The sequence below is a fragment of the Lepus europaeus genome, chromosome 12 (assembly GCF_033115175.1).
Source record: "Lepus europaeus isolate LE1 chromosome 12, mLepTim1.pri, whole genome shotgun sequence".
In the NCBI taxonomy this organism is placed as follows: Eukaryota; Metazoa; Chordata; class Mammalia; order Lagomorpha; family Leporidae; genus Lepus; species Lepus europaeus.
The window spans coordinates 75,438,746-75,454,387 of NC_084838.1; the positions used below are offsets into that span (position 1 = coordinate 75,438,746).

The 15,642-nt window shown below is 42.6% G+C and overlaps 1 protein-coding gene across 1 annotated transcript in view; it reads left to right on the top strand.

Annotated features, from left to right (window-relative positions):
- Positions 1-15,642, top strand: part of PGM5 (phosphoglucomutase 5) — a 222,957-nt gene that overhangs the window by 38,929 nt on the left and 168,386 nt on the right. The window contains exon 2 of the mRNA XM_062207064.1: positions 2,786-2,948. Within this exon, the coding sequence (XP_062063048.1) occupies positions 2,786-2,948 (163 nt within the window). The remainder of the gene's footprint in view (positions 1-2,785; positions 2,949-15,642) is intronic.

A 15,642-nucleotide genomic window follows, 5' to 3' on the forward strand; every position in this document is an offset into this window, starting at 1 on the left:
TGATAGAACTTAATTTCTTTTTTTTTTTGGTATTTTTTTTTAACTTTTATTTAATGAATATAAATTTCCAGTGTACAGCTTATGGATTACAATGGCTTCCCCTTCCCATAACTTCCCTCCCACCCGCAACCCTCCCCTCTCCCGCTCCTTCTCCCCTTCCATTTGCATCAAGATTCATTTTCAATTCTCTTTATATACAGAAGATCAATTTAGTATAAAGATTTCAACAGTTTGCACCCACATAGGAACACAAAGTGAAACATACTGTTTGAGTACTAGTTATAGCATTAAATCACAATGTACAGCACATTAAGGACAGAGATCCCGCATGAGGAGCAAGTGCACAGTGGCTCCTGTTGTTGACCCAACAAATTGACACTCTAGTTTATGGCGCCAGTAACCATCCTAGGCTGTCGTCATGAGTTGCCAAGGCTATGGAAGCCTTCCAAGTTTACCGACTCTGATCATATTTAGACAAGGTCATAAAAGACAGAGTGAGGATAGTAACCAATGATCCTAAGAGTGGCATTAACCAGGTCTGAACAATTATACAGCATTAAGTGGGGAAGAGGACCATCAGTACACACAGGTTGGGAGTAGAGCCATTGGTGGTAGAGTAGAGGTTATGATTACAAAGGAATGAGGCCCAAGTGCACTAGACAGGGCCTAGAACAAAGGACAGAGTCATTATTAGAGGAGCTAAGAAAGGTGCTGTCTAAGCTACAATTAAGTTTTCTGATTGAGAGGCAAATAGAACCTGATAGAAGGGGCTTGATAATAATCTGGTCGGCTTTAGGCCTTGTAAATTCAGAGGCCCAGACCTATCTATCTCTTCACATGGGGTATATCCTAAGGGAGGTGTGAACCTCCTAGGGGAAGGCACTCTGTTGACTTTCATTACTTGGCTGGCCTGGGAGGAGAGCTGGCCAGGTAAAGGCATCTCTCCCTCTCTTGTTAGAGAACTTAATTTATAATAGAATTTTTTAGGTTGTTCAGCCTATGGTTTTTAAAAATGTGCATGATATCAGGTTACTTCTGCTTAAAACCCTTCAATGTATTCCCATTGTACATGGAATAAAATCCAAGTTCCCTTTGCTGTAATAATGGTTAAAATTGGTGCCCTATTATTCCCTATTAACATTTTATTTTCTTCCTCACACATACCCTGTTAGTGACTATTATAATTACTATGCTAATTTGTTTATAATCTGTCTCTTCCACTTGAAAATATGTGTTCTGGAGATGCTGCCCTGGATTGATCTTTCTGTGTTAATTCATGCTAAGACTGCTTTGTTTTTCTGTCCAAGCTTTTTCTCATGTGTCTTCTTTTGGTATCCATCTTGTATTTTCTTGTTTTCCCAGTGATGGACTACTAGGAATATTGGTGCCAGGGTAACTACCTTTGAACTGAATGCTAGAACTGGCCCTGGCTTGTAAGCCACATAAGCATTGCTCACGTTGAGTGATCTGGGAAGAGAGGAATTTATCTGGTTAAAATGCAGATTCTTGTTCACAGCACATGTTGAGTGGACACTGAGGCTCTGCATTCTTATCAGACTTGTGGATGATGCCCATGCCAGTGGTGCTCTGAGTGATAAGGGGTCTTAACCTCCGTCTTGTCTGGACATTGTAGTTACTCTGAAGCTTTACAGACTGCTGGCACCTGGATCTTACCCTCAGAAATTATGATAAAGTCAGTCTAGGATTCAATCTGAGTAATGAGATATTTAAAAGAGGTCTTCCATCGGATGGTTCACTCCCTAATTGGCTGCAGTTGCTGGAGCTGTGCCAATCTGAAGCCAGGGGCCAGGAGCTTCTGGGTCTCCCACGTGGGTGCAGGGGCCCAAGGACTTGGGCCATCTTCTGCTGGTTTCCCGAGCCATAGAAGAGAGCTGGATCATAGGTGGAGCAGCCATTGGGATGCTGGCACTACAGGCCAGAGTGTTAACCCCCTGTGCCACAGCGCTGGCCCCCTGAGTTTGGTATTAACTCAGAAACTATGTACATGTCCATGTTAGAAATTACAAGAAAAAAGAAATTAAGTGCCTTTCTGGGCAGCAGGGTATCTAAACTACTACAACCTCACCCTTAGGGACCTCCTTTTCTACCACTGACAGCATTCACTGGGGACAGTGGAGAAATCATCTGGTCATGTTAAGCACAAATCTGGAGGTCATCCACGGGTGGGGCCAGGTTCTATGGATACAAAGTCAACTTGTAAAAAGTCAATAAGCAGCCCTGAAGGACACTGCTTGCTCTGCAGTAGAAGATGGCCCAAGTCCTTGAGCCCCTGCACCCATGTGGGAGACCCAGAAGAAGCTCCTGGCTTCAGATCAGCACAGCTCCGGCCGTTGTGGCCATCTGGAGACTGAACCAGCAGATCGAAAACCACTCTCTCTGTTTCTTCCTCTCTCTGTAACTCTGTCTTTCAAATAAATAAAATAAATCTTTAAAAATATACCAAACTCAGAACTTCTTGTATGGTTTAGGCTCACCCCTTGATCATCAAAAGCAGATGTTTCAAACTACTGAAGACCTATGAGTTATAGTCTGTTCACAGGTTAGTAATTGAAGACTAGAAGTGGGTGCCTCAAGAGGTCTGGGGCACACTGTGCTGGAGAGACAATGCTGTTGTTTATCCCCTAGCCTAGCTGCACTCAGTTCTTTTTGCCAAATGACTAACTATATTGTATGCTAATGGTTTAATGTTTTTTTTTTTTTTTTTCCTGAAATACCTACAGCCCATGCAACTGGATTGACTTCCTTTTTTTCTTGGACAACCTAGATTGGTCGGTTGATTATTGGACAGAATGGCATCTTGTCGACCCCTGCAGTTTCCTGCATTATCAGGAAGATAAAGGCAGCTGGTGGAATCATCCTAACAGCCAGCCACTGCCCTGGAGGCCCTGGGGGAGAGTTTGGAGTGAAGTTTAATGTTGCCAATGGAGGTATGTGGTTCATAGCACTCCTTGATGGTCATCATTTCTTCCCTCTTTTGTTATTATAGTCTTACAGTGACCCTGTGGTGGTAGACACACAACGTGGAGAGGAATTGGCTCAGGAAAATCCAGCAAGGTGCTCCAGCTGGCCTGACAAAAAAGTGGCATCATGGGCTTGTGAATGCATACAGATGGTCCCTTGGCCTCCTGTGCTTTTTACCATAGTGGAAGGCCTTGAGCAGTCTGGGCTTATCTGCTGGGGGAGGACTTTGAAGTTTAATTGCAGCCCATTAGAGGTCATTTAGATCCTCCTTGCCCTCTTTTATAGATGAGCAAACTAAACTGAGGGTTGGACAGATGATTTTTAGCCTCAGGCCTGACCCATCTCTTTCTTACAGTTTTAACTTTGTTTCTCTAAAATTACAGAGTTACTTCAGTCCTTATATTTACAGAAGTTCACAGTTTGGAGTTCTAGTAATAGGTAGGATATATGCACAGGGTGACTTTCTTTAAAAAAATTAAACATGCATCAAAAGTCGTGAAAATAATAAAAATGGACCTCATGGATCCATTACCTCATTTTTCCATTTTGCTGATCATTTTCCGTATGAAAAATTTTAAAACAGGTTATAGCATAAAGACATTTCATACCTAAATATTTTGTATGCATCTCTGAAAAAGACAGATATATTCCTGCATAAATATATTTAATACATGGAACAAAAACACTACTTCTCTAATAGTATCTAAAGCCTAATCTGTAATCAAATTCCTCCCAAGAATCTCCCAGATGTTCTTTACAGCTGTTTTATTAAAACCAGGATGCATCTCAAAGGTACACATTTGATTGTTAAATATATTTAATCTATCTTTTAATCTACAACACTGAGTCTGCATATGTATGTAGGTAGGAGATGAATTCTTTTTTTTTTTTTAAGATTTATTTATTTGAAAGGCAGAGATACAGAGAGAAGGTGAGACAGAGAGAGAGGTCTTCCATCTGCTGGTTCACTCCCCAAATAGCCACAACAGCTGGGGCTGGCCCAGGCCAGACTATGGGTCTCCCACATGGGTGCAGGGACCCAAGGACTTGGGCCACCCTCTCATGTTTTCCCAAGTGTATTAGCAGGGAGCTGGATCAGAGTGGAGCAGCTGGCACTCAAACCGGCACCCATATGGGATGCAGTGGCCTAAAATGCAGTGGCTTAACACTGGCAGTTGAATTTTTTTTTAAGATTTATTTATTTATTTATTTGAAAGTCAGAGTTACACGCAGAATGAGAGGCAGAGAGGGAGGGAGGTCTTCCATTTGCTGGTTGACTGCCCAAATGGCTGCAATGGCTGGAGCTGCACCAATCTGAAGCCAGGAGCCAGGAGCTTCTTCCAGGTCTCCCATGCATGTGCAGGGGCCCAAGGACTTGGGCCATCTTCTACTGCTTTCCCAGGCCGTAGCAGAGAGCTGGCTTGGAAGTGGAGCAGCTGGGACTTAAATGGTGCCCATATGGGATGCCCGCACTGCAGGAGGCATCTTTACCTGCTACACTGCAGCACTGGCCCTCTGGCAGTGGAATTTTAACCACTTATCGTTATGAATGATTCCTGGTTCCAGGCAAAATAGCACATTTTCAAGGGAAAGTGTATTATCTCTTCTTCCTTGTGGCCATTTTGCATATTATCCAAACCATAAACTTTATTCATGTTGAATATTAAGAAAAAGAAACATGGTGACCACAAAGTAAAAAAGCAATAGCAAATACACAAATGATACAGGAAAAAAATCAAAGCATCTCACTACAGAAAATCACCAAATAACAAAAGCAAAAGAGGAAGAAAGGAAAAAAAGAATGGCTTGCAAAAAAAAAAAAAAAAAAGACCAGAAAATAATTAATTAAAAAAATGGCAGTATGTGGGCAGTTGTTTAGCCTAGTAGTTAGTAGGATGCTTGCGTCCAGTATTAGAGTGGCATGCTTTGATGTCTGACTCCTGCTTCTTAGTCCAGTTTCCTGCTGATGCAGAACCTGGTAAGCAGTAGTGATGGCTCAGGTTTTAGATTCCTGCCACCCACACCGAGTTCCTGGCTCTGGGCAGTGGCCTAGCTAAAGCTGTGGTTGTTGTGGGCATTTGGTGTGTGAACTAGTGGATGGGAGTACTTGCTTGCCATCTCTCTTCTCTTTTTGTCTCTCTGCCTCTCAAATAAAAATATATCAAAAGTAAGTCCTTACCTATCAATAACAACCTTGAGTAATTTTTTAAAAAATGTTAAGAGTGGGCTGTGACTGTGACACAGTGGGTTAATCCACTGTCTGCAGTGCTGACCTTCCATATGGGCTCTGATTCAAGGCCTGGATGCTATGGTTCTGATCCAGCTCCCTGCTAATATACCTGGGAAAGCAGTGGAAATTGTCCAAGAGGTTGGGCCTTTGCACCTTCCTGGTAGACCTGGAAGAAGCTCCTGTCTCCTGGCTTTGGTCTAACCCAGTTCCGGCTGTTACAGCCATTTAGGAGGTGAACCAGTAGATGGACAACCTTTCTCTGGCTCTCTTCCCAATCTTTCTCTCTCCCTGCCCCCATAAGTGTGACTTTCAAATAAATAAATCAGTCTTTAAAAAGAATGTTGAGGGGGGATTCCAAGATGGCAGAATATGGTATGGGTATACTGCTCTAGGTTAGGGAAAAAAAAAAAAAAGTGAAGAAAGTGCATTCTCAGGGGAGGTTTGGAGAGAAAACTGCAGTGGAGATTCAGAGGAAGGAGGAGGAATAGAGGAACACAGTGGATCTTTGTGGAAGGTACATGCAGCAAGGACCATAGATATAACACAAGACCCCAGCAACCCAAAGCCAGTGAAAGCGCCAGCTTTGGAGAGCAAGGTGAGATCAGACTACAGCAGCCTGTGCCACTGATGATGTAGCTGAAGGGAGAGCCAAGCAGACTTCACTGTGTTTGAGTCTGGCTGAAGCCCTGAGCTAACACAGTAAAAAAAAGGGGGGGCATATTTCTCCCCATCCCCACCCTCCTACAGATGCACCTGGCCACCAGCTGAGAGAAGGCAGGTACCATTTTGGACATAAGTTGCAACCGCAGCACCTCTTGTGTGGGTGTCCAGCAGGAATGAGCCATCTTTGCAGCAGTAGCAGAGCAGCAGCTCGGGTGTGTGCACCTGATAACAGGCAGGGAGAAGGAGCCACTCTGATATATTAGTACTGGCTCTTGTATGTGCCTGGCAACTTGTGGGGCTGTGGCCGGTGGCTCTTGTCCACACATGTGATACAAGAATTTTACCAGAGGGAAAAATCTGTGTTCCCTGCTGACTCTGAGTTTGACTGGGAGGATTGACAGGGGGCTGGGCATTCATGTAGGACTGTGGGGTCCTCCAAGCCTTTCAACATATCACAGACTGAGGCTCAAACCGTCTGGATGGAGCACTCACAGGCAGCTGGCTCTGGGAATGTCTCAGCCTCTCTGTGAATGGGACAGGCTAGTGGAGCAGAATGGACCCTCTGCACCCCATGACTGTTGGAGCCCTGTGTGCTGAGACTGTAGGAATTGGGACTGCACAAGAGGACACAGGGTGTAGCTGAGTCTTTGGGCAATCACGGTGTGCAGATCTTTTGTGCAGTTCATGTGGAAGTGTGGATGAGTATTTCACCCACTGAGGGCTAACACACAGACATTGTTTGGAAGAGAAGAGGTGAGAGTGTGATTATGCCAACAGAGGTGACCTTAACTGTCCTTCCTTTAATAAGAGGAGATCTATCACACCCTACTTGGATGTCACCCTGAATTACACACCTTACCCTGGAGTACTGACGAGCTCCCTAGCCACACTCAGCATGCACCTCAGTATTTCACTGACAGAGCAGACAAACCACTAAACCACAGAGTCATAGTTTAAAGATATAAACCATAGAGGAAGAAAAACCAACAAGTATCTCCACAAATGCCTAAAAATAAACACAGAAATTCAAGAAACAAGAATAAGGAAGACAATTTAATACCCTCCACCACCCATCCCACAAAGGAACACAACAGTACTTCAATATTAGGATGTGAAGATGAAGAGATTGATGAAATGCTAGAAACTGAATTCAAAAGATTAATCATAGGATTACTCAGAAACAATGAGAAGAAAATCCACAAATTAAAGAAATCAGTACAATATAGGAATGAAACATTTTCCCATGAAATTGAGATTTTTAAATAGAAATCATAAGAAAATATTAGAGGGGCTGGTGCTGTGGTGTAGTGGGCTAAGCCTCTGCCTGCAGCACCAGCATCCCATATTAGCACCAGTTCATATCCCAGCTGCTCCTTTTTTTTGCTTTTAGAAAACTTTTATTTAGGCCGGCGCCGCGGCTCACTAGGCTAGTCCTCCGCCTTGCGGCGCCGGCACACCGGGTTCTAGTCCCGGTCGGGGCACCGGTCCTGTCCCGGATGCCCCTCTTCCAGGCCAGCTCTCTGCTGTGGCCAGGGAGTGCAGTGGAGGACGGCCCAAGTACTTGGGTCCTGCACCCCATGGGAGACCAGGAGAAGCACCTGGCTCCTGCCATCGGATCAGCGCGGTGCGCCGGCCGCAGCGCGCCAACCGCGGCGGCCATTGGAGGGTGAACCAACGGCCAAGGAAGACCTTTCTCTCTGTCTCTCTCTCTCACTGTCCACTCTGCCTGTCAAAAAAAAAAAAAAAAAAAAAAGAAAACTTTTATTTAATAAATATAAATTTCAAAAGTACAACTTTTGGATTATAGTGGTTTTTCCCCGCTTAACCACCCTCCCACCCACAGACCATACCATCCCCCACACCCTCTCGCATCCCATTCTTCATTGATTCATTTTTAATTACCTTTATCTACAGAAGATCAACTTAGTATATACCAAGTAAAGATTTCAACAGATTGCACCCACACAGACACACAAAGTATAAAGTACTATTTAAAGATTATTTTTACCATTAATTCGTATAGTACAACACATTAAGAACAGCAATCCTACATGGGGAGTAAGTGCACAGTGACTCCTCTTGTTGATTTAACAACTGACACTCTTATTTATGACGTCAGTAATCACCCAAGGCTCTTGTCATGAGCTGCCAAGAATATGGAAGCCTCTTGAGTTCATAGACCCTGACCTTATTTAGACAAGACCATAATCAAGGTGCAAGTTCTATCCTCCCTTCAGAGAAAGGTACCTCCTTCTTTGATGACCTGTTCTTTCCACCGGGATCTCACTCATGGAGATCTTTCATTTAGGTCGTTTTTTGCCACAGTGTCTTGGCTTTCTGTGCCTGAGAAACTCTCATGGGCTTTTTAGCCAGATCCGAATGCCTTAAGGGCTGATTCTGAGGCCAGAGTCCAGCTGCTCCTTTTCTAATCCAGCTCTCTGCTATGGCCTGGGAAAGAGGTAAAGATGGCCCAAGTGTTTGAGCCCCTGCACCTGCGTGGGAGATCTGGAAGAAGCTCCTAGATCCTGGCTTCAGATCAGCGCAGCTCTGGCCATTGCAGCCATTTGGGGAGTTAACCAGCGGATGGAAGACTCTCTCTCTCTCTCTCTCTCTCTCTCTCTCTCTCTCAGATAAATAAAAAAAAAGAAATATTAAAAATGAAGCATTCAGGCCAGCGCCATGGCTCAATAGGCTAATCTTCCGCCTGCGGTGCTGGCACACTGGGTTCTAGTCCTGGTCGGGGAGCCGGATTCTGTCCCGGTTGCTCCTCTTCCAGTCCAGCTCTCTGCTATGGCCCAGGAGTGCAGTGGAGGATGGCCCAAGTGCTTGGGCCCTGCACCCCATGGGAGTTTAGGAGAAGCACCTGGCTCCTGGCTTCAGATCAGTGCGGTGCGCGGCTGCAGCGCACCAGCCACAGCGGCCATTGAGGGGTGAACCAATGGAAGAGGAAGACGTTTCTGTCTCTCTCTCTCACTGTCCACACTGCCTGTCAAAAAAAAAAAAAAAAAGAAAAAAAAAAGAAAAAGAAATGAAGCATTCATTAGGTCAAATAAAAAATATTATGGAAAGCCTGAACAACAGACTTAGTGAGGCAGGTGAAATAATATCTGAGGTAGAAGACAAACCTTTGGAAATTTTTCAGTCAGACCAAAAAAATCAAGAAGAAATTAGAAAAATTAAAAACAGTGTTGGAGATTTATGGGCTCTTATCAAATGACTGATCATATGGGTCTTAGGAGTACCTGAAAGTATGGAAAGAGAAAATGGATTAGAAGGTCTGTTTAGTGAAATAATTACAGAAAACTTCCCTAATTTGGAGAAAGAAAGGGACATCCAAGTACTGGAAGCACATAGAACTCAAAATAGGTATGACCAGAAAAGATCCTCACCACGACACATTGTAGTCTAATTCCTCCACAGTAAAACATAAAGGAAAGATTATGAAATGTGCATGAGAGATATGCCAGATTACTTCAGGAGATCTCAAATTAGACTTCTGGCTGACTTCTGATCAGAAACTACAGGCTAAGAGAGAATGGACAGATATAGTAAAAATCTCAAGCAAAAAGAATTGTTAACCCAGAATACTGTAGCCTGCAAAGCTCTCATTTATGAGTGAAGGTGAAATAAAGACCTTCCATAATAAACAGAAATTGCAAGAATTTTTCACCACTCATTTAGCCTTTTTTTTTTTTTTTGACAGAGTGGACAGTGAGAGAGAGAGAGACAAAGGTCTTCCTTTTGCCGTTGGTTCACCCTCCAATGGCCGCTGCGGCCGGCACGCTGTGGCCGATGCACCACGCTGATCCGAAGGCAGGAGCCAGGTGCTTATCCTGGTCTTCCATGAAGTGCAGGGCCCAGGTACTTGGGCCATCCTCCACTGCTCTCCCAGGTCATAGCAGAGAGCTGGATGGGAAGAGGAATAGCCAGGACTTGAACCGGCGCCCATATGGGATGCCGGTGCTGCAGGCCGGAGCTTTAACCCACTGCGCCACAGTGCCAGCCCCTCATGAAGCTTTTTTTATGATAGACTATATGCTAAGTCATAAACAAGTCTCAGCAAATTAAAAAAAAATCAAAATCATGCTTAGCATCTTCTCTGTCAACAATGGAATGAAATTAACAACTCAAGAATCTCTAGAACATATGTGAAAACATGTGAAGACTGAACAGCGTGCTCCTGAATGGACAGTGGGTCACAGAAAAAAATCAAAAGAGATAAAATTAATTGCTAAAAACTAATGAAGATGATAATACTGCATATCAAAACTTATGGGATAAAGCAAAAGCATTGTTAAGAGGGATGTTTATAGCAATTGCTGCCTACATCAAGAAATTGGAAGGTACTAAATAAATGACCTATCATTCCATCTCAAGAACTTAGAAAAACAAACACCAAACAAGCCCAAAGTTAGTAGGAGAAAAGAAATAATTAAAATTAGAAAAGAAATAAACAAAATTAAAACAAAAAAATACAAAAAAATCAGTGAAGAGCTTTTTTTTTTTTTTTGACAAATAAACAAAGTTGATACACTATTGGCCCAACTGACCAAAAAAAGAAAAAAAAAAGAGTAAAATCCGAGGAGAAAAAGAAAATATAACAACAGATACCATAGAAATAATAATCATTAGGAGTTACTACAGAGATCTATTTGCCATCAAATTGGGAAACCTAGAAGAAGTGGATAGATTCCTAGACACATACAACCTACCTAAATTGAGTCATGAAGACACAGAACACATAAACAGATCAATAAGCAAGATAGAGATTAAATCAGTAATAAAGATCCTCCAATAAAGAAAAGTCCAGGACCAGATGGCTTCACTGCTGAATTCTACCAGACATTTAAAGAACTAATTCCAGTTATTTTCAAGCTATTCAAAACAATTGAAAGTGAGGGAATCCTCACAACTCATCCTATGAGGCCAGCATCACCTTAATTTCTAAACCTTAAAAAGATAAAGAATTATATACCAATATCTTGATGAACATATATGCAAAAATCATCAACAAAACAGTATCTAATTGAATCCAGCAACACATCAGAAAGATCATTCACCAGATGAAATGAGATTTAACCCTGCTATGCAGAGATAGTTCAACATTTGCAACCCAATAAATGTGATGCATCATATTAGCATACTAAAGAAAAAGAACATATGATTATCTCAATAGATGCAGAGAAAGCATTTGATAAAATATAGCATCCTTTCATTATGAAAACCTTAAGCAAATTGGATGTAGTAGGAACATTCCTCAAGATAGTCAAGGCAATTTATGAGAAAGCCACAGCCAGAGTTCCTTAGAATAGGGGAAGGTTGGAAGCATTTCCACTGAGATCCAGAACCAGACAAGGATGCCCATTCTCACCATTGCTATTCGATATAGTCCTGGAAGTTCTAGCCAGAGCTATTGGGCAAGAAAAAGAAATCAAAGGTTACAAATTGGAAATGAGGAAGTCATACTATCCCTAATTGCAGATGACATGATTCTATATATAGGGGAACCAAAAGATTCCACTAAGAGACTGTTGGAACTCATAAAAGCGTTCGGTAAAGTGGCAGGATATAAAATTGACACACAAAAATCAGTAGCCTTTGTATACTCAGACAATGCCATAGTTGAAAAAGAACTTCTGAGATCAATCTCATTCACAGTAGCTACAAAAAAAAAAAAAAAATCAAATACTTTGGAATAAATTTAACCAAGAATGTCAAAGATCTCTTCCATGAGAATTACAAAACATGAAAGAATGAAATAGAAGAAGACAAAATAAAATGGAAAACTTTCAATGATCATGGATTGGAAGAACTAATATCATCAAAATGTCCATACTAGCAAAAGCATTTTATAGATTCAGTGTGATTCCAATCAAAATACCAATGACATTCTTTTCAGATCTAGAAAAAACGTTGCTCAAATTCATGTGGAAATACAAGAGTCCCCGAATAGCTAAACCAATCTTGTACAATAAACACAAAGCTGGAAGCATCACAATACCTGATTTGAAGACATATTACTGAGCAGTTATAATCAAAACAACCTGGTACTGGCCACAAAACAGACATGTATACCAGTGAAACAGAAGAGAGACTCCAGATATCATTCCATGTGTCTACAACCAACTTACCATTTAAAAAAATGTATTTATTCATTTGAAAGGCAGAGTTATAAGAGGGAGGGAGGGAGCTGTCTTCCATCTACAGGTTCACTCTTCAATTGGCCACAATGGCCAGAGCTGCATTGATCTGAAGCCAGGAGCCAGGAGCTTCTTCTGGGTCTCCCACATGGTTGCAGGGACCCAATGACTTGGAACATATTACACTGCTTTCCCAGGCCCTAGAGAGGGATGAATTAGAAGTGGAGCAGCTGGGACTCTAACCAGCATCCATATGGGATTCTGGCACTGCAGGCGGCAGCTTTACCTGCTACTCCACAGTGCTAGCCCCCAACAAACTTATCTTTGACAAAAGAATTAAAATCAACCCCTGGAACAAGGACAGTTCTTTAACAAATGGTGCTAGGAAAACTGGATCTCTGTGTGCAGAAGTATGAAACAAGAACTCTTACACAAAAATCTGCTCAAAATGGATCAAGGACCAAAACTATGACCTAATACTATCAGATCACTAGAGAAATTGGGGAAACTCTGGAAGACAGTGGCATCTGCAGAAGCACAGGTAATCAAAGCCAAAGTAGACAAATGGGATTAGATCAAGCTGAGAAGCTTCTTTAAAAAAAAGAAAAGATTGATTTTACAGAGAGAGGTAGAGAGAGAGAGAGAGAGAGCAGTCTTCTATCTGCTGGTTCACTCCCCAGATGGCTGCAACAGCTGGAGCTGTGCTGATCCAAAGCCAGGAGCCGGGAGCTTCTTCCAGGTCTCTCGCGTGGGTGCAGGGGCCCAAGGACTTGGGCCATCTTCCACTGGTATCCCAGGCCATAGCAGAGAGCTGGATCGGAAGAGGAGAAGCCAGGACTAGAACCGGCGCCCATATGGGATGCCGGTGCATCAGGCCAGGGCTTTAACCCACTGCACCACAGCGCCGGCCCTGCTGAGAAGCTTCCGTACTGCAGAAGAAACATTGAGTAAAGTGAAGAGGCAACCATCAGGATGGGAGAAAATATTTGCAAACTATGCAACTGATAAAGGATTAATAAGCAGAATATATTGTATCTTGTAACAGCACCCCATTCATTTCTGTAGTATCCTGTGAGGCATAAGGAGAGAAAATTAAGATTTATATGTTAGTCTATTTCTTTTGTTGTAACACAATACCTGAGACTGGGTAATGTGTAAATGAAAAAGGTTTATTTTGCTCACAGTTTTGGAAGCTGAAAGTCCAAGAGCGACTCTGGTTGAAGGCCTGCTGGCTACATCATGCCTTGGTTGATGGCATCATGCTGGAAGTGCATGTAAGAGGGAAAGAGCCAGGAGCATGGCAAGATGGGAAGTTGGAATTCAGGGGCCAGGTTTGCTCATCCTATAACAACCTGCTTTCTTTGGAACTAACTGGAGTTGAATAGAGCTCTTTTAATCCCTTTTGACAGTGGCACTCTAGTGGCTTAATCATCTGGTACTACATTAAAGGTTTTGCTGTGGCAGCACCACCATGCTAGGGACCAGACTTCCAACACATGAACCTTGGGAGGCAATACATTCAGCTATAGAAGTGCATTTGCCCACTTGGTAGACTACATCATAGGAGGTAATGAGGCTTGTTCCGTCATACCTTGGAGGAGGGTGAGGGTTGAACTTATCGATTTATCATTCAATCTTTATGCTGAAAATTCTACCTGTAACACTGAATCCTTCCTGCTTGTACATCTTGGTGTCATTAATGAAATTGTCATTCCTAAAGGCATGGACATGCAGTTGATTTCTTCCTACTCAAAGTAAAAAGCTAGGTTTTACCACAGTATCTTCTGAAGTTGCAGGCATTGATCCCTCTGTGTACCATACAGAAACGTCTTTTTAAAAAATATTCATTTATTCCAAGTTAGAATTAGAGAGAGAGAGGGAGTGATCTTCTGTCTGCTGATTCACTTTCCAGATGGCTACAGCTTGGCCAGACTGAAGCCGGGAGCTGCATCTTGGTCTTGCACATGATGGCAGGGAGCTGAATCAGAAGTGGAGCCACAGGGACATGAACCCGGTACCAATATGGGATGCCGGTGTCGCAGGCAGCAGCTTTACCTGCTAGGGGCAATGCTGGTCCCATGCCATACAGATACATGCTACAGGAGGAGTTAAGGAAAGGGAGAAAAAAGAATAGAGGGGGAGGGAGAGAAGAAGGGAATATCATTATGTTTTTAGATTCATATCTTCAAACCACATAGCATCTTTTAAAAACTAATTAAAAATTTAAAATTTTTAAAAAGAAATATATGAAAAAAAAAACCTGTAGAATGAGTAGGAGGTCAAAAACATTTGGAACTATGTTGCTTTATGTATATATTTGGAAGACAGGACCATTCTGATCATGTTACTGAGTAGAGGGGAAGAGGTGATAAGAAATGGAAACAAAAAATACTGTTTCTGTTACTTATAGTGTGCTGGGATCCAGACTCAGCACTGTTCATATTTTATCCTATTTAAGCCTTGTAACAGTTTGGTTAAGTGACTGAGGAATAAGGTGGTTAAGAAAGCTTAAAATGGGAAGCTCATTGAGAAGTTTGATTCCAGGAATGGAGCAGAACTTCAAAGAAAGAAGGCAAAAGTGGGTGCAGAGGCAAATTTGAAGGATCATAATAGAAGTTATAGAGAACTGTTGTATATGTCTCTTCAGAAAAGTGTGAGGAGAGATTCCTTGCAAAGATAATGGGGCATGAATAGAGAAGGAATTTGGAATAAAAGGAGGTATTTTTTTAAAAGACTTATTTTATTTACTTGAAAGAGAGAGGTAGAGACAGACAGGTAGAGAACCATCCACTGGTTCAGTCCCCACATGGCTCCAATGGCTTGAGCTGATCTGAAGCCAGGAGCCAGGAGCTTCTTCTGGGTCTCCTACCTGGGTGCAGGGGCTCAAGAACTTGGGCCATCTTCTGCTTTCCAAATCCACAGCAGAGAGCTAGATCAGAAGTGGAGCATCTGGGACTCAAACTAGTGCTCATATGGGATGCTGGCACTGGCCAAAGGAGGTGTTTTGTCATAGGTACTGTAGGAGAATTGTTGAAGATTCCTGGGGAGTCCAGAGGACAGGTGAAGTTACATACCTCCTTCTTAGGGGATTCAGTTTTGGTGATTTGGTGAGTGCCCCTGTCTGCCTCATGAATGTGTAGCCAGGGGAGCAGATGACGGAGATGTACTGAAATGGAGAATGACTATGTGGACGTGGCAGAACATCAGAAGGGCCCCTAGATGTTAAGAGTGTCTGAGCTGACATCAAATTGTTAGGATTCAAATCCCACCTCTGTGATGTGATCCTGGGTAAGGTACTTCAAGTCTTCTAATACCTTATTTGGGAAATGAGGGTAGTAATTACTACTTAATCTGCTTTTGTGAGTGATAGATTGTATATAAAGTGTGAAATGTGGCATATGTAAATTTCAGTAAGTGTTTGTCTTGTGATCTTATGCTAACAAGGGCATGCCTCCCATGATGCCATAGATAGTGTCCTGTCTGGAATATGAGGCCAGTGGGACTAGAAAGGCCAGCAGTCTGGGATTAATCAAGTGGTGACAGGCCATCAATACAAGAGTGAGACGCAGGTTCTGATTCAGGTAACTGGAAGTTGAGTTTGTGAGAGGAGAAGGCTCAAATTTGGTA